This window comes from Asterias amurensis, chromosome 1, assembly GCF_032118995.1.
Source record: "Asterias amurensis chromosome 1, ASM3211899v1".
In the NCBI taxonomy this organism is placed as follows: domain Eukaryota; kingdom Metazoa; phylum Echinodermata; class Asteroidea; order Forcipulatida; family Asteriidae; genus Asterias; species Asterias amurensis.
This window is the reverse complement of record NC_092648.1, coordinates 36,714,292-36,738,545: the sequence shown is the minus strand read 5'-3', so window position 1 is coordinate 36,738,545 and position 24,254 is coordinate 36,714,292. Positions and strand designations below refer to the sequence as shown.

The 24,254-nt window shown below is 38.2% G+C and overlaps 2 protein-coding genes across 5 annotated transcripts in view; one reads left to right on the top strand and one right to left on the bottom strand.

Moving 5' to 3' along the window:
* Positions 1–2,970, top strand: part of LOC139938683 (netrin receptor UNC5D-like) — a 64,349-nt gene extending 61,379 nt beyond the window's left edge. For all 3 annotated transcript variants that reach the window (XM_071934299.1, XM_071934313.1, XM_071934306.1), the window contains 3 exons: positions 688–837; positions 927–1,109; positions 1,365–2,970. In XM_071934299.1, the coding sequence (XP_071790400.1) occupies positions 688–837; positions 927–1,109; positions 1,365–1,769 (738 nt within the window). In that variant the 3' untranslated portion in view covers positions 1,770–2,970. The remainder of the gene's footprint in view (positions 1–687; positions 838–926; positions 1,110–1,364) is intronic.
* Positions 2,971–10,962: 7,992 nt separating this feature from the next.
* LOC139938703 (uncharacterized) lies at positions 10,963–20,724 on the bottom strand. 2 transcript variants are annotated; one of them, XM_071934329.1, is made up of 5 exons: positions 20,510–20,724; positions 13,942–14,545; positions 13,412–13,621; positions 12,147–12,359; positions 10,963–11,170 (listed from the first exon to the last, which is right to left on the bottom strand). In XM_071934329.1, exons 1-4 carry the CDS (start codon positions 20,717–20,719, stop codon positions 12,148–12,150), a joined length of 1,236 nt encoding a protein of 411 aa, XP_071790430.1. In that variant the 5' UTR covers positions 20,720–20,724; the 3' UTR covers positions 10,963–11,170; position 12,147. The 2 variants fall into 2 exon arrangements, with proteins under 2 accessions (XP_071790430.1, XP_071790424.1); XM_071934323.1 differs by having other exon boundaries at positions 10,964–11,181.
* Positions 20,725–24,254: the final 3,530 nt, after the last annotated feature.

Below are 24,254 nucleotides of genomic sequence, written 5' to 3'. Positions count from 1 at the left end.
TGTTTTTGTTTTCTGAAAGAGTTGAGCTACTCTTGTCTTCTATTTTAAAGTCAGCTGGAAATAGATTTTTTTTTCTTCAAACATTAGAGTATATGTTTCTGAAAAAATAAAATAATTTTTTGAGCAATTGTTTTTAACGATTTATATGTGTGGGAAAAAAATGAAGTTGTGTGGGGTGACTCCGCCTACCCCTTTTGTGACGTCAATCGAAGCAGACTTTGCCTCGATCGAACATCGAACACACGTACGTGCAAGTACATAAGTCTTAGTCGTGAGCTTGTACATTTCGAAAAAAGTTTTTCTTCTTGCATTTTCCCGGCGATGTCGTCCAAGTGTATTGCTGCTAGCTGGATGCAGCAAAACAACTAAAGATGGGGTCAGTTTGCAAGTCTTTTCCAGTGCTGTGCAGCAAACACGGACGGACGGACGGACGGACGGACGGACGAACGGACGAACGAACGAACGAACGAACGAACAAACAAACAAACAAACAAACAAACCCAGTTCTGTCCGTAATTTCGTGCAAAATCACATCCGGCATATTTCGATCGCTGTAAGCAGTATAAACAATGATGATTTTTGTGTGGAAGATTGGTTTTGTATGAACTTTATAATCGCTGAGCTTTTGGACTGAATTACTACTCATGTCTTTTCGTTGATGACCAAACCTGCAATTTGTATTTACAGGAAGTAAAGACAGATGAGGGAAAGCATGGGTTCTATTCGGCAGACGTGGACAGTCCTCTGATAGTTCAGAAGAACAACCAAGACGTTGTGGCGAAAATCTCAAACTGCAACTTGTTCTGGGAATTATCTGAACCGGAATCTTGCCAACAGGTATGGACAACTCTTTGCCATTCTTGTGTTTGAAAGTTAAGTCGCTTTGGTGTTGTTAACTCTTTCTCTATTACTATTTGATTTGGCAGAAGATTCACCGTGACTTGTTATGGCGAGAAACCAAGGCATCATGTGCCCGAGCTTTTCCGTCCGCCATGTTTGTCGCTAAACGACGTTGGGGCTTACGGATAGCTCGCTTCACAGCTCGCATGGCCGTCCTCCAAGAAGGCAGTGGGGTCTATGGGGTAAACTTCTTTGTCTCTGCAAAAAAGGTGAGTGAGCTGTGAATGTCATGCCAAAGCAATTGCATGTGCAGACCCCACAAATCAGGAACTGTTTGTTGTTTCGATAGCAACCAAAGAAACAAGCCCAATCACCAAGCACATCAATCTATGACACTATACTTGACAAGTGTTGTCGGCCTATATGGAGTGGTTTACAACTAGTAGAGGATAGAAATGAATTCGTTTTTTTAATAACCGATGATGGATTGCCAGAATTTCTCTTGTCTCGTATAAATTCTGCAGGAACGTATTCAACAACCGGCACTGGATCGAGAAACACAAATGGACTGGATACAGCAAATGTTCTTAGAACAAATGGCGAAGCTACAATGCACCAGCGTTAGACCAAGACTACTCGAAGAGTCCATCTTTAATAAACTTTGTGATCTGTTTGATGACCCCAATCCTTTGGGAAACGACTGGCGTAAGCTCGCTACCCTACTGTTGAATCGCTCAGTAAGCATCGGCAGCATCAGTGATAAAGCAGGGCGAGAACGAAGAAGTCCCACAGAAATCGTCTTGGAGTTATTCGTCGGAAGACAGTCAGGTAGGACTGAAGAAGAAACACGGGCTACACTGAAGGGCGCCCTCATTGACATGGATCGCCAAGATGCTGAGTTTGCCATCGTTGCGATCAGGGAACAGTGATGAAACTGTCAGATGACGTAGGCTGTCTCCCTGTTGACCAATACCCCTGTTGGAGGGTGCCAATATATAGCTCAGTTGGTATAGACATGGAGGAAGGAAGAGAAGGAGCTCGAACGAAGGGACTTCAAAAGTCGAACCCGTGGTACCGCGGTCGTTTAACGACACCTCGTAATCACCCACATACCTTATACAGACAATGGGCGACCTCGCGTATATGAGTTTGAGCGTGCGCACTTGGTTCTTCACTCAACAGTACTATGGTGTCGTATGTCGTATGGATATACTACAGAAAAAAACAACTTTTTTGAGACCTGATAAAAATTGTGTACACTTGTGCCCACCAAATCGAACACCCAAATTTTTAACCACCGCTAGTTACCGGAAAGTCACAAAAATGTAAAAATATGCCATGATGTTTCAGCGAAACACCACAAACGGTAGATGAAAACGTGTATATTCACAATTCTTGTCTCCAATGATTCAACTTTACACGCAGGCAAGAGCGCAGACTGGCGGTACCACACGTTCTGTACAAAGAGATTTAATCCCGCTCGTTAATCGGCCGTCCAGCTGGAGGTTCTCTATCTTTTTCCACTGGTCAGACAGGGGCATTGTCAGAGAATTATTTTGTTACTCTGCGGTTATGCGGGTCGTTCGACCTCCTTCTCTTCCTTCCTCCAAGGTATAGAGCGCTGGTGCGTGTATCCGGAGGTTGTTTGTTCAAATCCCGCTCCAGTAGATTTGTCTTTGTTCAAACCCAAAATCTTTTCAACAACTTATGTACATATCAGTTTCCCATCTGGTTAGTTACTTAATGTTTAAATATTTTTTTCTAAAGATTAAAGTCTATTGTTAATTTCTTGTAAATACAAATTATTGTTTGCATATCAACGGTATTATTCTGCATTTGCTGTAAATAAGGCAGGGCATTCGTTATCATACAGATTTTTCTTTTTGATTTTGAAGTAGAACAAATGACTTGGTAAATCTTAAAATAGAAATAGTGGAAGCAGTTCCATGGGAGCATTTTTTTGTTTAACCAGGCAAAACACATTTGCCCAATATGTAGATTTATAATGTGTTGTGCCCAATCAACAGGGGTCGGCTGTACATACCGTATTATAATAATTGTTTAAAAACAAAATGTTATTATTATTATAATACACACAACTTTGTACGTAAAAATTTAATAATATTTTTTATCCTGTTGCCTTCACTGAAACCTTTTTATTTAGAGGAAATTACTTAATCAAAACATATAATGGCAGTTGAAGTCTTATAAGTCTACATTATTTCTAAAGATAATATTTTTATCTTAAGATATTTCCTATAATGTAAAGATATTTTTAAGATAATCACATCATTTCATTTTTAGAAGCGTACTTTATTTTAGTCCCACTTTAAGATTCATATACATATTAAACAAATAAAAAACAACTTTTACATGACAATGTAAAAGTTTGAAGGAAACACTGATGAATAACCTTTTCATTTTGGAAGTTGTTTTTACCTGAGTATACTGTTTTTAGTTTGGCAAATAGAAATAACAATTGGCAGTACTTCTTTCCTAAATGACAATCGGTAATGAGGCCCCTGTCAAGTTTATAAAAAATAACCCTCAATATAAACAAATTAATAAAATAATACAGTTGTTTTGTGATTGTTTATCATAAATTAACAGTTTTGTTTCGAGGTATGATCAAAAATATTTCTTTATAAATCCTGGTTGTGAAGCCTACGAGTTCCGGTTTTAATGTTGGATGAAAACCCCAGGGAATTATTTCAGATTGAAACAAAGCAAACCGGTAGGGACTGAAAACCCAATCTACATATAGTGTCCATGGCGTGATTCGAACCAGGGTCCTAGAGGTGGAAGGCGAGGAAAGAAACCTAAGCCAACCCAACCACCCCGTACCACGATACAAACATGTACTTCACAGCCCCACAACTCACTTAACTCGATTCTAAAGGAGCTTACCGATAGATAAACAAATTGAGAAAATGATTATTGGTTATTACAAATTTCACACCATACGAACTAAAGTTCATGGTTCTGCTTATCTGTAAGCGGGAAAAAAAGAAAAAGAAAATCCATGCTTGTGAGCAACTGTGTACTTCGGCCTATTTTTTTGCTTACACAGCTAGCGCAAAAATTTGATGCTTCCTGCAAGCAAAGAATGGTGACAATAAGCGCAGAATTACACAGTAAGCATTGCTATAAAATTTTAGCAAGGGACAGTAAATAAAATACAGTAAATAAAATACTTTTTTTCAAAAAAATTCTAAATGTACTGACTCTGCGTTGACTCTTAATGTGACTGTAAGTTTGTGCAAACACAAATTACAATATTAATTATACAAACTCTATGAAAATGGTTATTATAATATTAAGTTCACATTATTTTAATCTATTTTACATTAAGAAATAACTAAAAGAAGCTATAAAATTATAATAAAAAATGAAAACTATTTTGAATTGATAGAATACTATATGCCAATATACATTTACAAATAGAAATAAACAAGTTTACCAGTGTATATGTAATCGGTCCATAAGTTTGAAATCTACTTGTCTAGTTCCCTTAGACAGGATTTGATTTACTGCGAACTTGATTAGTACTTGTGTGACTATTAACGGGAGTACCCGACTACAATCTATTTTTTGTAAATCGGGCTGTATCCAAATTGGTGGCTACGTCTACAGCTATAGAGGACTACTGCTGGGGCAGGTGTTGCTAATGAAATCCTATACTTTAACACATGACGAATCAGCGATCAAGCAATAGACGTAGCCATGTGGCTATGGCTAGAGATACTGTTGCTAAGGGTGTTGATATGGTCACCTTATACTTTAACCATGGAGGTAGGTGATGACGTGGCTAGGGCTGCACTGTTGCTAAGGGTGTGGTTATGGATGTCCTATCAAGCTTATATACGTAGCCAATAATTTTGACACTACCTCTCTTTCAGCCTTGTTGTTTTTGTTTTGTGCAATGAGAATCAAAATGGTTAATTCATACCCTATAACTATTACTTTTCATGTATGTTTCAAAACAGCTTGCCCGAATAACACTAGATTTACCTATCAGAGCCAACACATTTGGACGTTTCATTGAGGAAGGAAATATAGGACGTTTCGATATAAATTAGTTCACTATTTGGAGGGCTCCAAGGGTTTTTGGCTTCCAAGCATAAGTTTTATTTTAATCAAATAGAAACAAGTATGCTAAAATCACTACAAGTTCGACAAATCCACTCTGATTTGTAGATGATCAGACAACACAACCATGGCAGTCACAGATACAAATTAATATGAAGTCCGAAGTCCGTTATGCAAAACAAATGTTATTTTACTTTTTGACCTGGTTTCCGTGTAAAGTTTAGGTTGTTTTCATTCTAGTTAAAGACACAATTCCCTAACCAGCATAGTAACCATATTATTAGAAGTATACAATTAAAAGCAAAAAAATAATATTTAAACCCTCAAACAAACGCAGAAATAAGTGTTATTGTGACCTATTGTGGAGCATTTGGAGCTTGTATAGGAACTCAGCAACTCAAAGTTCCTTGGACACAGACTCCAACTCAACATGATGTACCTGTATACCTTTCATTCATTAAGCAACCTTATTGAAGGACAACTTGCGCCATACACGTTGCGCAAGTGGACTTACGCAGTTGCGTGAAGTTTTGTGAAATCGGCTGCTGGAAGGCAACGCACATCATTTCTGACATGACATTGGATGGCTGCTTGGAGATGGGAAGGCATGCTGTGATTAGGGCTCAATTTTAAAGAGCTTCTTAAGCACAAAAAGTAGCCAAGTACATCAAAAGTATGCTTATCAAAACAGGGATATCAGCCAAAATACCATGTCACATTTTGTGACTGCTATCCTGCTAAGCAGGAAACTATCAAGCAGTATTTTCTACTGAAGCAGCTCTCCACGACCTATTCGTAACACTTGCCCAAGATCAAAGTAACTGCAAGAAACTTGTAGTCGCCTGCTGCGCAGCCTTATGCCTGCAGCCCAAAGCCCGTTCATGCAATAAACATTTTGAAGTCACAAATTTGCAGCGAATAATAGTTGGACTGAGTGCGATCTAGCCATAGCTGTAGTCAAAGTTGCCTTTTCGGACACGGCCTTGGAACATAGTAGATAGTATAAAATCAATTTTAAATACTGAATATGGCACAGAGTGCATTTGTTGCTTAATATTTACAAATTTATCAGCATATTTCAGAAGTAAAGCATTTTTGTTGCACACCAAGAGGATGGACCAAAACCCCCCAAATTACACCAACTCTATTAACATGCAGCAGTAGCAGAGCTTAGCACAATGAGGATTGCTAAGTAGGAATGAGTATAAAGCAAACACTTCCCTTGGCATTTGTACCCGTTCCTTTGCTGAGTTGCTGTGTTGCTATGTTCTCCCATAATTGTTTTTCTTCATAATTTTTTAGTTTTAAACAAAGTTTTCACATTGAAAACTGATGCGTGTATCCGGAGGTTGTTTGTTCAAATCCCGCTCTAGTAGATTTGTCATTGTTCAAACCCAAAATCTTTTCAACAACTTATGTACATATCAGTTTCCCATCTGGTTAGTTACTTAATGTTTAAATATTTTTTTCTAAAGATTAAAGTCTATTGTTAATTTCTTGTAAATACAAATTATTGTTTGCATATCAACGGTACTATTCTGCATTTGCTGTAAATAAGGCAGGGCATTTGTTATCATACAGATTTTTCTTTTTGATTTTGAAGTAGAACAAATGACTCGATAAATCTTAAAATATAAATAGTGGAAGAAGTGCCATGGGAGCAGTTTTTTGTTTAACCAGTCAAAACACATTTGCCCAATATGTATATTTATAATGTGTTGTGCCCAATCAACAGGGGTCGGCTGTACATATCGTATTATGATAGTTGTTTAAAAAACAAAATGTTATTATTATTATAGTTATAATACACACAACTTTGTACGTAAAAATTTAATAATCTTTTTTATCCTGTTGCCTTCACTGAAACCTTTTTATTTAGAGGAAATTACTTAATCAAAACATATAATGGCAGTTGAAGTCTTATAAGTCTACATTAGTTCTAAAGATAATATTTTTATCTTAAGATATTTCCTATAATGTAAAGATATTTTTAAGATAATCACATCATTTGATTTTTAGAAGCGTACTTTATTTTAGTCCCACTTTAAGATTCATATACATATTAAACAAATAAAAAACAACTTTTACATGACAATGTAAAAGTTTGAAGGAAACACTGATGAATAACCTTTTCATTTTGGAAGTTGTTTTTACCTGAGTATACTGTTTTTAGTTTGGCAAATAGAAATAACAATTGGCAGTACTTCTTTCCTAAATGACAATCGGTAATGAGGCCCCTGTCAAGTTTATAAAAAATAACCCTCAATATAAACAAATTAATAAAATAGTACAGTTGTTTTGTGATTGTTTATCATAAATTAACAGTTTTGTTTCAAGGTATGATCAAAAATATTTCTTTATAAATTCTGGTTGTGAAGCCTACGAGTTCCGATTTTAATGTTGGATGAAAACCCCAGGGAATTATTTCAGGTTGAAACAAAGCAAACCGGTAGGGACTGAAAACCCAATCTACATATAGTGTCCATGGCGTGATTCGAACCAGGGTCCTAGAGGTGGAAGGCGCAGAAAGAAACCTAAGCCAACCCAACCACCCCGTACCACGATACAAACATGTACTTCACAGCCCGACAACTCACTTAACTCGACTCTAAAGGAGCTTACCGATAGATAAACAAATTGAGAAAATGATTATTGGTTATTACAAATTTCACACTATACGAACTAAAGTTCATGGTTCTGCTTATCTGTAAGCGGGAAAAAAAGAAAAAGAAAATCCATGCTTGTGAGCAACTGTGTACTTCGGCCTATTTTTTTGCTTACACAGCTAGCGCAAAAATTTGATGCTTCCTGCAAGCAAAGAATGGTGACAATAAGCGCAGAATTACACAGTAAGCATTGCTATAAAATTTTAGCAAGGGACAGTAAATAAAATACAGTAAATAAAATACTTTTTTTTCAAAAAAATTCTAAATGTACTGACTCTGCGTTGACTCTTAATGTGACTGTAAGTTTGTGCAAACACAAATTACAATATTAATTATACAAACTCTATGAAAATGGTTATTATAATATTAAGTTCACATTATTTTAATCTATTTTACATTAAGAAATAACTAAAAGAAGCTATAAAATTATAATAAAAAATGAAAACTATTTTGAATTGATAGAATACTATATGCCAATATACATTTACAAATAGAAATAAACAAGTTTACCAGTGTATATGTAATCGGTCCATAAGTTTGAAATCTACTTGTCTAGTTCCCTTAGACAGGATTTGATTTACTGCGAACTTGATTAGTACTTGTGTGACTATTAACGGGAGTACCCGACTACAATCTATTTTTTGTAAATCGGGCTGTATCCGAGTTAGTGGCTACGTCTATAGCTATAGAGGACTACTGCTGGGGCAGGTGTTGCTAATGAAATCCTATACTTTAACACATGACGAATCAGCGATCAAGCAATAGACGTAGCCGTGTGGCTATGGCTAGAGATACTGTTGCTAAGGGTGTTGATATGGTCACCTTATACTTTAACCATGGAGGTAGGTGATGACGTGGCTAGGGCTGCACTGTTGCTAAGGGTGTGGTTATGGATGTCCTATCAAGCTGATATACGTATAGCCACTAATTTGGACTCTACCTCTCTTTCAGCCTTGTTGTTTTTGTTTTGTGCAATGAGAATCAAAATGGTTAATTCATACCCTATAACTATTACTTTTCATGTAGGTTTCAAAACAGCTTGCCCGAATAACACTAGGTTTACCCATCAGAGCCAACACATTTGGACGTTTCATTGAGGAAGGAAATATAGGACGTTTCGATATAAATTAGTTCACTATTTGGAGGGCTCCAAGCATAAGTTTTATTTTAATCAAATAGAAACAAGTATGCTAAAATCACTACAAGTTCGACAAATCCACTCTGATTTGTAGATGATCAGACAACACAACCATGGCAGTCACAGATACAAATTAATATGAAGTCCGAAGTCCGTTATGCAAAACAAATGTTATTTTACTTTTTGACCTGGTTTCCGTGTAAAGTTTAGGTTGTTTTCATTCTAGTTAAAGACACAATTCCCTAACCAGCATAGTAACCATATTATTAGAAGTATACAATTAAAAGCAAAAAAATAATACTTAAACCCTCAAACAAACGCAGAAATAAGTGTTATTGTGACCTATTGTGGAGCATTTGGAGCTTTTATAGGAACTCAGCATCTCAAAGTTCCTTGGACACAGACTCCAACTCAACATGATGTACCTGTATACCTTTCATTCATAAGCAACCTTATTGAAGGACAACTTGCGCCATACACGTTGCGCAAGTGGACCTACGCAGTTGCGTAAAGTTTTGTGAAATCGGCTGCTGGAAGGCAACGCACATCATTTCTGACATGACATTGGATGGCTGCTTGGAGATGGGAAGGCATGCTGTGATTAGGGCTCAATTTTAAAGAGCTTCTTAAGCACAAAAAGTAGCCAAGTACATCAAAAGTATGCTTATCAGAACAGGGATATCAGCCAAAATACCATGTCACATTTTGTGACTGCTATCCTACTTATTTCTGCTAAGCAGGAAACTATCAAGCAGTATATTTTCTACTGAAGCAGCTCTCCACGACCTATTCGTAACACTTGCCCAAGATCAAAGTAACTGCAAGAAACTTGTAGTCGCCTGCTGCGCAGCCTTATGCCTGCAGCCCAAAGCCCGTTCATGCAATAAAAATTTTGAAGTCACAAATTTGCAGCGAATAATAGTTGGACTGAGTGCGATCTAGCCATAGCTGTAGTCAAAGTTGCCTTTTCGGACACGGCCTTGGAACATAGTAGATAGTATAAAATCAATTTCAAATACTGAATATGACACAGAGTGCATTTGTTGCTTAATATTTACAAATTTATCAGCATATTTCAGAAGTAAAGCATTTTTTTGCACACCAAGAGGATGGACCAAAACCCCCCCCCCCAAATTACACCAACTCTATTAACATGCAGCAGTAGCAGAGCTTAGCACAATGAGGATTGCTAAGTAGGAATGAGTATAAAGCAAACACTTCCCTTGGCATTTGTACCCGTTCCTTTGCTGAGTTGCTGTGTTGCTATGTTCTCCCATAATTGTTTTTCTTCATAATTTTTTAGTTTTAAACAAAGTTTTCACATTGAATTTAAATGCAGATTTCAGTGATTGAATACTAGTCATGGATGCTGGCAGTGACATCAGACGTACCAGCCTAACCCAATTGGTACTTGTCACATGCCAGGTAACTTTTAATCAAAGGGCGTTCACTCAAGCCTGGCTAAAATTTCCTGCGAATAGGAATCGAATATTGACCTCACAACTCTGGTTTGATTTTGTGTGTACATGCATTTAAACAATTTTAAGATACGAGTGTGTGACCTTCTTAAACTCCCATCTCACTTTGTGTGTGAGTATTTTTCTGAGATCTCCCTCCTTCCACAAGATATAACAAATATATAAAAAAACGAAAACTTATAATATAATTCACTGAATGAAATAAAAAGTGTTGGAAATATCAGTCTTCTTGGACCAATGATATCAATAATAACAACAAATTAAATTTGCATTAAAAAGAATATGTAATAAGTACGTTTTTGTTGAACCGTAAAAGTATGATATATATATAAAACAAAATTAAAAGTTTAGTTAAAAATAATTCAGTACTTTTGAGCATTTTGAAGCATTTTCATCAGCCTCTTACTGCAGAATACTTCATGGTATATCAGTATACTGCAGAATACTCCATGGTATAGCATACTGCAGAATACTCCATCAGCATACTGCAGAATACTCCATCAGCATACTGCAGAATACTCCATCAGCATACTGCAGAATACTCCATGGTATAGCATACTGCAGAATACTCCACGGTACATCAGCATACTGCAGAATACTCCACGGTACATCAGCATACTGCAGAATACTCCACGGTACATCAGCATACTGCAGAATACTCCACGGTACATCAGCATACTGCAGAATACTCCACGGTACATCAGCAAACTGCAGAATACTCCACGGTACATCAGCATACTGCAGAATACTCCATCAGCATACTGCAGAATACTCCATGGCCATATCAGCACACTGCAGAATACTCCATGGTCAGCATACTGCTGAACACGCCATTGCAGAATACTCCAAGAGTAATCCATAGTTGTTGAATATTCACTTTGATCATCAGTTATGATGCATATCTCAGTGTGTAAATTGGTTCCCCCAGCCTCAACGCTTACCAACTGCCCGTTTGGGTTCTGACAAACAACTGGAACAAAAGAAAGAAAGAAAGAAAAGATGACATTTTTACTCTTAAATTACATGTAAAAGAGATTTTAATGATCCATTCCAAAAATACCAAGGAGGCCATCAGGCCTCAACCTTTAGCTTCAGAGGGGGCAAGGCCACTTGGCCTCAAAAGCTCTAAAAAAGAAAGGGGCACCAAGGCCAACTGAAAGGGCACCAAGGCCATTTTCAAACCTTTATTTGTTGATGATTATGTTATTATACTGATTTCAAGATGGTGGTCAACTTTCCAACCCATATTTATTTCATTGTCGCTGTTTACATGCTATGCAACTGAAATTAAATAAAAGTTTAAAAAATTTGTTTCTGAATTATTTACAGTTTTTTTGCAGCACTCGAATTGCAAACGATTACCCCAGGGGGGGGGGGGGGGGGGTGGAGGGGGGAGTACCTTCCAACAAAAAAGACAGGAAATACAAGCTCCAGAAATGTTTTTCAAACAGCGCCTGTCATGTCCTCTACAATTACCAACAAACTGAGCTTCAGAAATGGTTACCAGTCTGATGAAGCTCCTAGGGTAGGAGTGAAAACTAACACAAACAATATGTAAGTGACATCTACACATATTTGGATGAGAATAAAACAAGTATCATAATACAGCAAACAACCCTCAAAACAGCAAGAAAAAAACAAAGGTGTCTGTGCTGCTGTGCACATATTGCACACAAACATACAATGAGCAACAAACCTACAAACTGATGATTCGCATGTATCTGTAAACAACTCCAACCACCATGTGATAGTAACAGGTAACCGCCCATTTGTTAGCATTTGGTGAACTCTATTGTTAGCATTTGGTGAACCAACCGAACAGCTGTAATGTATTCATTTTGGTTTTACCCTAACACACCAATTAGTGCTAGCACTGTATACTCAGTACTTTCCCAAGCTCTGTGAAAATGATGTTTGGCAAGCTACAACACATACCTCAACAAATCATCTCAAAAAGGTGTAAGAGTCGAGACATGGCTTTGTTGTTCTGATTACATCGATACAGACTGTCCTTCTTACTGAAGAAGACGTCTACCACTAGGCAGGCATTGGAGAGTTCAGGAAGGCTAAGAGACTCTGTTTCAGGATCTTTCCTCTTTGCATCTTGGCTTGCTGTGTGGAAGACAACCAGTACAATCTCTGCATCACCTGAAGTACAACAACGACAGAACAGAATGAGAGAATGAAGAAGTCATCAACATCTGTGGGTTTTATTTTCATTCTCTTACTTTTGTCCATGTTTAAAGGCACTGGACACTGTTGGTAATAAGTCAAAATAATTCTAAGCATAAAACCTGTTTGGTTGACAGTATAAAACAATGGGAGAAAAGACTTTCTCTGACATGTCTGAGGTAACATAGTTTTTGAGAAAAAGGTCATTTCTCACTCAAATATTAAAAGATTTCAGGCCTGAAGCCTTGTTTAGTGAAAGCACACATATTTTAGTAATAGCAAGTTTTTGTGCTTTCAGGTTTTAGGAAATTGGACCCTGGTCTCAGGGAAAATTAAATGCTGAGCACCTGTATTGGCTGCATCCTATCAAGCCACACCTGCAGCCATAGCCGGTAATTTGAGATTACTTAAAGGATTTGGATACTTTTTGTTACACAAAACACAATGTCCACAGATTTACATTAAACTTGCACCGTTTGAAGATAATGATAGTAGAAAGCGTACCTTAAAATTGCTGAGGTGCTGTAGTTTTTGAGAAATGAGTAAAACAATGTCATGAAAATACGTTTTTACATGCTAAAATAATATTCGTCTCATGATCATTGAGACAAAAATTTAAACATAAACCCTTTAAACTGTTTTTTTTTTAATTGTTTGTGATTTGTTTTGTGCTTAGAGCTCAGACCATCAGTCCGACTGGAATCAAGCCCCAATCCTGTGAGAGTCCTTTTATTTTTACAGTCCAACCACCCAACGCCAGAAAACTTTGGCGTGGCCGATGTGGCAGGAGATTTTGTCCCCCCAAATGGCTGACGGTGTATAAACTACTTCTCATAGGCAGACGGAATTTCCTGGCACACCTGCAACCCCCATATCTGTGCCACGTTGGCGTTATAGGGAGAACGGACTTGAGTCAAGTCTAACCAACAGGAGAAGTGAAGATTCACTGAATATTCCACCCAGATAGGAGAATAAATGATTGAAAAATACATGCTAAGATATGAGAACAATCCACTGCTACTACTTACTACTGACTCCGTCCAGAGCTTTTTTAATATTCTTAGTGGCATCGTTGGATGCGACGCAGTGCACCAGTGTCACCATATGATGGTCCCTACCAGGGCTCCACTCATTCAGGACAAGGTCAACACCCTTTGCAGCCATATGTGACTTCAGCCTCTGCTCCAAGATCTCATCACAGTCATGGAAGGAGCCCTCAACCTTTCGGAGACAATTGACTGTTGGAAAAGAAGAAAACATTTAAAACTTAAACCCTGTGAGCCCAGCCACTTGGGTGTTTACTGCTTTAAGCCTGGTTCATATTCCCTGTCAAGGCGTATGCGAAGCAAATTTTGACGTCACATGGCAGTTTTCGAAGCAAATGTTTCGCAGGAGTTGAACTCAGTTCCTGTGAAACATTTGCTTCGAAAACGGCCATGTGACGTTCAACTCAGTTCAACTATTGCGAATTATCCGCATCAAATCTGTGACGTTAAACTTCGTATATTGCATTCAGAGGAAGTATGAACCAGGCTTGCGTTAAATCACTGATGCCTACCTGATACCAAGCTAGTCCCGCTTGTCCCCGCCCCATTATCACTCCCTTTCTTCAACGTTGTCCTTAACGTCTTCCCGTCGACTCTGTCCTCTCCTACTCCGTTACTTCTCGGTGACAGCCTTCCATTTTGTCTGTCCTCAACCTCATCCTCACTGGACATCCCATTGGTTGTTTCAGTCCTATGAGTCTCCCCATTGGTCAGTCCATTCCTACTGCCGTTTTGTTTGCGTTCAGCTTTCTTGTGCTCCTCCAAGCAGCTCTGTAGTTGATCGTTGCTCTTTCTCAGCTTCTCATTCTCCATTCTTAAGCTGACAAGATGTTCCTCTGAAGCTTCCCTCCTCAGAGTAGCCCCAGTGTCCTTCCCATTAGTCTCTGGGACTTTGTGGTCCTCACCATTTTCCTCAATCTTGAGGCCATTTTTCAGTTTCTTTGATTTCAACTTGTCTACATCTTTCTTCAGCTCAGTGTTTTCTTTCCTCAAGAGGTCTACTTGATATCGCAGGAGACGGAGCGCCCCGTTTTCTCGTCTCAAGGCATCGATGAGATGTTTCTGAGTGGTGATGACAATTTGAGGGTCAAGATGAGTTGGCTCATTTTCCATCAACTATAAAAAACAGAAAACACAAAATATTGGTCAACCACTGAATAAAAAAATATATTGAGTTAAAAGAAAATAATCTGAGGCAATGGTTGCTCAAAAAGAGAAAACGCCAAATGTTGACTTCCAGAAGTAGGCCTATTTGCATCACTAAAATTTCACACATGCATGACAGGTGGTCTGATTTACACATTTTGATAAATATTTTAATTTTGTCTGGAATTCTGACTTTTTCTGATTGTGTCTTAGTAATGAAACATGCAGGCAGTCAATTTGATAAAAAATCTTTAAGTCAATCGCTCTGCAGGTTTTTGAATGGTCAGTCAAATTACAGAAGACAACAACAGTTTTCTCAGGCATGCTCTTTGTTTTCACACCGACTCTAAGGCAAAGAATTACAGGAGGACTTAATTTTGGGGCGCAAATCCCTGAAGCTTAAAAGTTTTACCGGGCCAGAAAATCTGCTACAAGACCAAGATTAAATGAATAAGAATCTAAACATTTTCACTCAAATCACTGGCGTCAAGCCTGGGGTTCAATGTAAACTCTGAGCCTAGATTTCTTTCTCATTGATTCAAAACTACCAGGCCCCCCCCCCCCCCCCCGACCCTGGTTATCCTCCGCCCTCCTCTTGGAGTTGGCTTTTCATTAAGATCATTGTAATGGTCTTGCTGTTTCATCTCATAAGACCGACACAGAACTAGACAGCAAGATGAGGCAGCAGCACAGCTATGTCATTGTTGTGTTGTTGTCTTGTCTAATTGTCCTTTTTTGTGTAGATCTTATTGTTCAATGATTCAATCTTGCTGTACTTTTTGCTTCAAATCAATCTCTTTTTACCTTAATGTTTTTATGTAAAAACTGTACAGCCATTTGAGATTTTGTATGTAAAAGTAATTACTAGTAAATTATTATTATTATTGCTGTTGCTGTTGCTGTCGCTGTCGCTGTCGCTGTCGCTGTCGCTGTCGCTGTCGCTGTCGCTGTCGTTATCGTTATCGTTATCGTTATCGTTATCGTTATCGTTATCGTTATCGTTATCGTTATCGTTATCGTTATCGTTATCGTTATCGTTATCGTTATCATTATCATTATCATTATCATTATCATTATTATTATTATTATTATTATTATTATTATTATTATTATTATTATTATTATTATTATTATTATTATTATTATTATTATTATTATTACTTGTGGGTAAAATGAGGGTGTTTTTTCCCATTTCAACATTTCAAAGGCATGCATGAGAATCATTATAAGATGTCCTATCTTGGCCTCTTTTCACACTTTCTTCCTGCTTTTAAGGCAAAACAGCTTATCATTTTGTTGAACTTAAAAACAAAACAAACAAAATTGTTAAGTTTTTTTCCCATGGAAGGGCTTGGAAGGGCTGTCCATATATGTACAGCTTCGATTAAAGTTTCATGCAACAGTAAACTTGGAACGATAATGAGTCACACATTTAAACCTTGAGTAGTTACAAAAGAAAACAAATCCCATTGCAACCACCTATGTCATGTATTGTGCTTGTTCATTTTATTGTAAGGCTTCATCACTCCACTGCATACCTCAATGCTATCCCTTTCACTTTACAGCCATTCAATGTGTGTAGAACTTGTTGTATTAGAATGCTGTCCCCAGCCAGTTTTGAATGGCATGAAACTTTCTTCGCAAATTCCAGCTACCTTAATTTTCATAAACTTTCTTCATATTATAAACTTATCATATTAAAATAATATTTGAAACTAAGATTTGGTTTATTAAAGGGTTTTGATTTGATACCTTTTGTAGATCAAGTTTTTGGCTATGGTATGAATTTACCTATAGAAGTTTCAGCTTCATTAGTCGTCAAGTTTTTGAGAAAAAAAAAGTGAAAATCACAGAGCGATGTTTTTTAGGAGTGTGGCTTAAATACCAGTACTGGTACAATGTTCATGCTTAAATAATTGTCTCCAGAGTTGTTGTGACAATATTGTACCAATTTCTCAAAAACTTCAGCAAATAACATATTAAGGGAAGCTTTCTATCATCATTATCTTCAAACCGTGTAAGTTTAATCATGGAGGTAGAATCCTACCTCCATGGTTTAATGTAAGTATGTGGACATTGTTTTGTGTCCTGCAAAAAGTAACCGAGCTCTTTATGGATGGTCATAATGAATAAATGTACATATTCATTAAATAACCTTGTTAAGTGTAAACATGCTCTAAACCAACAAATTTGTAGCCAATTCCTTTTTTCACTTCGAAGGCCATGATCTCATTTCAACAAGTTGTTATTTTTCACGCTTCGTTTGACCTACTTTTACTTCATTGTGGCTTTAAAAGAGATTAAAGAAAGAAAAAAAAAAGTGGTGCATTGTTGATGCAGTGCTGAAGAGATCTGGTATGCTGATGTGTGAAGTGATTTTGTGTAGAAATGAGGGTTGGAAGGTCATGGCAAGGACAACAAATGAACGAGAGTAGATTGTAGCCTACAGTGTAGGCGAACACAGAATTCTGCAAGTACAGATACGCAGGCCTGTATGCTTCGTTTTGAAAGGACAAGGGCATCAACGCATTTTCTCATAGGTAACTAAAGGGCACCCTGTGAGGAAATTTTCTGTTGTCAGAGCATATTAAGGGCACAAAGGCAATGACCAGGGGCATGGAGGCAATTGTATCAAGTCTTCTGTAAAGCACTTTGTAAAGTACATTTTCTAATCAAACTAAAGGAAGTTGATTGTCAGTTTCTCATTTTAAACACTCTTCGAATTTTGATGAGGGAATGTTTGATTAATCAATATTCAAACTTTTAACAACTATTAAACAAGTTTTTAAGTAACAAAAAATACTTGTTGAAAATGTTGAGCACCACTGAGATTTTATGAGTCCCGAAATAGATACAGCTTTTTTGTTTAGTTGCCTGTTTTTGGCCTTTGGGCCCTTAGTGAACAGATCAAAGAGAAACTTCAAACTAAAATCAAATCAAACCCAAACAACTCCAGCTTTCATGTCAAAGACAGTTATGGAAAAAGATCCGTTGTTATATTTCCCAAAATTTGAATCTGAAATTTAAGTTGCGGTAAGTTTCTCAGATTGTGTATTTCAATCTACATGTTATTCGGCAATATAAAATAAAAATTTAGTATGCCCTTTGAAATGAAATGATTTATTGTATATTGGATAAAAACAACCAAATGGTAAAAAAAAAAGTATACTCTGCGATGAAAAACATTTAAAAACGAACCAAAATCGGAAAATGAGGTAAATTAAAACCTGGACTGATTTTTTAATCTTTTATTTTCATCATTGCCTTGAAGGTTCAGTCTAATCATACCCTTAGTTTTGGAGGGGTCGACATCAAGTGTATTTTCATGGTCAGCACGGCTAGAAACCCATAAGTCTTAGTAGCCCAGGTGAGACTTTGGTAGCCTGAAAAAACACATTCGTCTTGAGCCACAACACAAGGTATTTAATTTTACAATACCACAAGCACAGGTCATCATTGTTTGTGATGTTGATTTTTGCATTGTTTTTCCAGTAGCCCGCCGCCGCTGGTAGTCCCCGGCTAGCAGGCTAGTGGTAATTTCAACCCCTGCATAAACCTGGTTGTAGCTAGTATAATACACTGCAACTGTTCAACAGTGACCTTAGCGAATAGCCTAATAATAAGGTTTATGGTCTATAGAATTAAAAGTGCATGTCTTTTGTACTTTACAGGTTCAGATTGTAGGCATTGAACCTGACCAGGAGATCGGACTCTTTTGTCATTGAAATAACTTTGGAAAAGTATTAGGTTTTTATGCATGACAACTACACCTGCCCTCATTTCACAGAATCCATTCACAAGGGCATTCAATATGAGTGCAAGTCAAGCAATATAAAACCATGGAGCTATAGCTCCATGATAAAACTAGTAATTCAGTTTAAACCATGGGATTTTGAATTTTAAAGACTGCAAAGTGTATTATAAGGGCCTAGTAATGGTTTTCAGGTAAACAGATAACTAGGCTAAATGGTATGTTTCCCTTTTACAGTGAACTTGTTCACTGATACACAGTATGATTACAGTGGTGGGGCTTGGAATACGTACTGGACAACTGGCCAGAATGAAACATTGGCCCGTAACCCCTGCAGAGGTTAAATGATAACCCCACTGGGCCACTTGCCAGAGTCAACTCCATTGGCTGGTAACCTCAAGGGCCTGAACTATTGACCAGTCAGTAACCTCCAGGGGTAAAATGACCACTGGACCAATGACCATAGTGTTATTCTGATGAGATAGACTTTTACCAATGGAGAAGAACAGGGGCCTCTCGGCTTGTAGCCTATTTCATAGAGCTGCAGAGAATTGCGCTTTGAAATGTTTCTGCAAAGCAAAAATAAGTTGGATACCGGTCACAAATTGTACAAGTGACATGGAAGTTTGGCTGGTCACCTTATTGTAGTAAGCATCATTTTGTTGTGCTTAGCTACTTTTTTCACTATTAAAGCAGATATGAAATTGGGTCCAGGCTCCGTCTGCTGATCTTCGAATCACAGCATGCATTTGCGGTGCTCCCTGTGTTTCCACTGCGAATGCAGCGTGCAGAGCCTAAGCCGGAGCCGGTGCCCAAGCCGATCAGTCTGAAGCCGAGACAACTGAGACACCAGTGTTACCTAGCCTTTGATGATTTATGCCAATTGGTTTGAAAACGAGTACATAATTTTTGTTATCTCAGTTTAGCATCAGGGCATCCTACGCTGCTTTGCAAACATCAAACCCAAGAAGTCATTGTTAATGATGGAATTGAATGCTTACTTAAGAAAGATTGTTTACACTGTAAGTATCCTACTGTAAGCATGATAGAGTTAGTCCAATATTGGCTTTGGAAGTGTACCAAACAATACAGACCGGTCTGTGTACTTACATTGTAATAAAATTCAGTGCATTCCCACTGAGCATTCTTCGTCAAGATTTCAACTTGTTCTTTTTTAAAACAAGTCAAATGAGTAGGCCTAGAAAAGAACCCTATGTTTATGAACCCTTAGGCAAAGTTCATATCTCATACAAAATGTGAGAGCGGAGCGCTTTTCCTTGCGATAAAGTGGCAAAACAATTGATTGTTTGGGTCAAGTGAATCACTTTGTATTTAAAACCCGTGCAGTAAAACAATTCTGAACATTTAAAAAAATAAAAATGTTGTGATGTTTTAGAAAATTACTGGGGTGTCATGGCCGAGTGGATAAGAGCAACAGACTCGAACTGAGTTCTGGAAGTGACATTGTGGGTCATCTGGATGTGGGTTCGAATCCGGGTTGTGACATCCTTGGGCAAGACTTGAAACCACAAGCTTATCTTCACCCAGGGGTAAAATGTGTACCTGTGAGGGCAGGATGGTTTGTGTGAATGATTAGCTTAGTGCACTACGACGTATTTGGCAGCACAGACTGTATACTCCTCACTCAGGGAGCTGAGATGGTTTAAAGGAATTAAATAAATAGGCCTATGGCCCAGTAACCGGGGGGTAATAATGTCAGAATTGCTCTTCAAGAAACGCCCTTTGGGCTGTGATAAAATGTTATACCTGACTTTTAATGTTAAGGTTATATGATGATTGATGTTAGTCCTACTACACTAGCGTGTAAACAAAGGGCACGACTTCAAAGTTTAAGTAACCCATCAGAAGGTGCCACGCACTACGCTGGACTGTCTCAAGCGGGGCAAATCTGAGCTACGGATTTGAAAAACCATACAAAAAAAAAAAAAACTTACAGTTGCTTAACATTGGATGATTGGTGGTAAGTAAAGGGCTGTATGATGTATCATTATACATCATAAAAGATACAAAGTCAATGATTTGCAGTTAAACAAAACGGTAATTGAACTTCCACAAGTGTACTATGTTGAAAATAAATGTTTGCGTTAGCATAGTTAGAAATAGCATTTGGATTTTAACACACTCTAGTCTACAGTGCATAAATGTCCATGTCATTGACTTACGTGTAGTCGTTCAACCAACTTCGGAATATCATCTTCGTCGACGACACCATTGGCAAGTGGCCCATCATCAGGATGTAGATAACAATTAGGGCTTGCATCTTGCAAATTGTACTTATTCTTACGAGATCTTCGGATTGTTAACCAGCCTAATGTGCGATGTTTTGGTTTGGTCTTGTTAGCAAACGGTAAAACCCCCTCGGACGCCATCATGCAAACGGTAGCTGAGTGCGTGTGTCGTAGGTAAGGATTATTAACGAGTAGTTGGTTACAACAGGTAGGAAAATAATAAACTCGCTAACAAGTCGCAGTAGCTATTGTGCACACATTTTGATCGTTAAAAAACGTAAATGACAGAACTAAAAACTTAAAAAATCATATCTTAAAAGACATTCTGGTGTCAAATTTACAGCCTGGTTTTTGTTTGATGCCCTTATTGTATCAAACGAATCACCTGAAAGTACGACAAGCCTGAAGTGAAGTTTAGGAATCTGCTTCACACGAACTGTACGATGAATAAAGGAAGTTCAACGTGTACGTTGTGTTTGTTGATGACTGATATGGGTGTGTCCTCAAATCGAACTTTGCAATGGGTGGGAGGTGTTGGTTTCCATTGATTGTGTATGAAACATCATTATCGCCAGCAGTTTCCATGAATTGTAGACCGTGGGATTAGAACCAAAACCTTTAAAGTGGGAAACTGTCTGTACTCTTTAGATAGGTATAGGCCTATAGTTTCACGTAACAGTGATAGGTTTTTCACCTCATGGTAGCTAAAGTTAAAAAATATATAATTACATTCCGATTAAAATAAAGCTTATTAATTGTATGAATTCAGAGCGCAGAGCAGAAATAACTGTGTTGTATTTTACTCGTATAATATATTGTTTTAATTGAAGGTCATGGTGAGTTATGAAATTAATTTGCATAATAAGTGTTATTGCAATTAGTTTGCATTCCTTTTTACTAAAGGCCTCAAAATATAAAATATGTTATAATGTGTTCTTTTTTTCCCAGGGGATCATTGCATCATAATTGGTCAAAATGATTGTAAATATTTATTTTAAATTAATTTACAATTATTTAAATTAGTAATTATTTAAATTAACAATAAGGCTTGGATCTCAACTTGCAATGGTCTTTCTCAAAACCATCTTCTAGCAATAGATTATTTTACCCTCAGAATATGTGAATGGTGGCCGATTTGTCGCAACCTAGCTGCCTTGTGATGTTCCATGAGTTTTGCTTTAAAGACACTGGACACCTTTGGTATAAGTGTCAAAGACCAGTCTTCTCCCTTGGTGTATCTCAACATTTGCACAACATAACTAACACAACTCAAAAACACAATAAACCGAGTTTGTTTGACTAAACAAATTGAAACTTGGCCACTAGAAGAGTTCCTCTAGAAACATTTTGCCCCTTGTTCCCCTAACTATAGTTAGTTAGGGCGGTGGTTTGGTCTCAGCCGTTTTCTTGCAGCCACTGTTTGGGTGGGACGACGAGCGACTTGTGTGGTGAGTGACAGCGCCCTCTTTTGAATTAGCATATAACAGGTTGTTCAGTAGCAAAAATGCGGGGATATTTCACGTGAAAATAAAGTGATTGTATGCTTTGAATGTTTAATACAACAGTTAAACAAATTTTAGTACATTTTGGAAGTCTTCTGTGATTCGGACCAATTAGATTGTTCCGTCTATTTTGAACTATTTTCCATGAGAGGGCGCTATGTAAGGCAAAAACTGACACAAGTGATCTAACGTCGTGTTCCTTATGCTATGCTGTATGAAATTGAATTATGATTAAAAGTGAGATTATGTGATTAAATTGAAAGAGGGAAAAGAGGTGTGCCACATCACGCGCGACGCGCACAGCATTCCCTTATAAGGAAGTGTGACACTGAGATGTTCAGGCTAGCCCTAGCGCCTAGACTGGTCCTCTTTCGTTATCCATAAGGATTCACATGCCAGGAAGTGTGACACCAGAAGTTCAGGCTAGCCCTATCCTAGACTGGTCCTCTTTCGTTATCCATAAGGATTCACAATGTGCCAGGAAGTGTGACATCAGATGTTTAGTCATAGCCCTAGCGTAGACTGGTCCTCTTTCGTTATCCATAAGGGTTCGCGTGCCAGGAAGTGTGACACCAGATGTTCAGGCTATCCCTAGCCTAGACTGGTCTTTTTTTCGTTATCCAGAAGGATTCACATCTTTAGAGCGAGAAAGGGACAGTAGTTTAGTTTTCTTGGAATTGAAGGTTACCAGCCAGTTGTTTCCCCCCTTCAGTGCATTCTCTAAATCTTTATTGAGTGATGCACCCACCCCACCACGAGAAGTGCTAGAAGAGTCTGAGGCAACACAGTAGAGGGTTGAATCATCAGCATACATGGCTAGCTGAGACAAGATTACATCAGGTAAATCGTTTATGTACACAAGAAAGAGAGAAGGACCAAGGATCGAACCCTGGGGAACACCTGAATTGAAAGAGCGAGTAGGAGAAGATTGACCCTCAAGCACAACCTTCAACTTGCGGTTGGAAAGAAAGGCAGATATTATAGCTAACATTTTTCTGACACACCATAATTATGAATGGAGCTTGTGGAGCAGGCCATAATATGCCAAACTTTGTCGAAGGCCTTTGAGATGTATAAAGCTATACAACACGAGCCTCACCCCTGCGGTCTAAGGCCATATTTAAATGGTTGGTAATAACAGACAGCAGATCACCGGTAGAGCGGGAATGGCGAAATCCATACATACTGGCAGTCATTTAGAAGGCCGTTGTCCTCAAAAGATCAAAGGAGCTGTTGATTGACAAAGCGCTCAAAGATCTTACTTATTAAGGGAAGGAGACTGATAGGACGGTAATTAGCAGAATCTGAACGCGCACCGGCACCCTTGAAGACAACAGATGCCACTTTCCAAGATGACGGGAACACAGAGCAGGCCAAGCACAGATTGAAAAGCTTGGCAAGAACAGGAGAAATTTCTGGAGAGCACATTTTCAAAACAATTACAGGGATTCCATCAGGGCCAGTCGCCTTGGAGGCATCCAAGGTATGAATAGTCCGAGCAACCTTCTTGGGAGTGATGAGAGGATTAGGAACCTCAGAGGGTGTACGGGATGGAAAGGCAGGGAGTGGATGTCCCTCATCATTGAGAGTAGAGTTGGAAACAAAATGGTCAGCAAAGAGGTTTGCCTTATCGAGCGGAGAAGTAAGAACTTCGGGTCCATGAAAGAAATGAGAAATGGAGGATTTATTGCGGTTCAGAACACTATTCGCAATCCGCCAAAAATCCCTCAAACCAAGCCGCTGTGTTGAAATGGAACATGCAAGTGAGTCCGCATATACTGCTTCTTAGCATAGTCCAAAACTCTCTTGCAGCGATTACGAGCTTCATGGAAAAGACGTTTACTGTCCAAAGTTCCTAAAAGATGGTACTTCTTGAGAAAATAGTTGGAATAACGTCGGGACTGACGGCTCCGGAACACATCGCCCTCTATTGAAACTGTTTGCAATACTTAAATTTCAGCCTTAATCTTAATTCACTGCATTGAACAGTAACTCTGGCGGAAAACGGCCAGTTCTCATTCATCCACCCCCTCCCAGCCTGCTCCTCCCACCTTTTCATGTTTCCCTGAATCATAGTCAATCAAAATGTGCTATTCCAACACGATATGGTACAACCACTATTGCCTTTTCAACTCGAGCCTATAGTGTGAAATCAGTCACCGGTGACCGAGGAATAA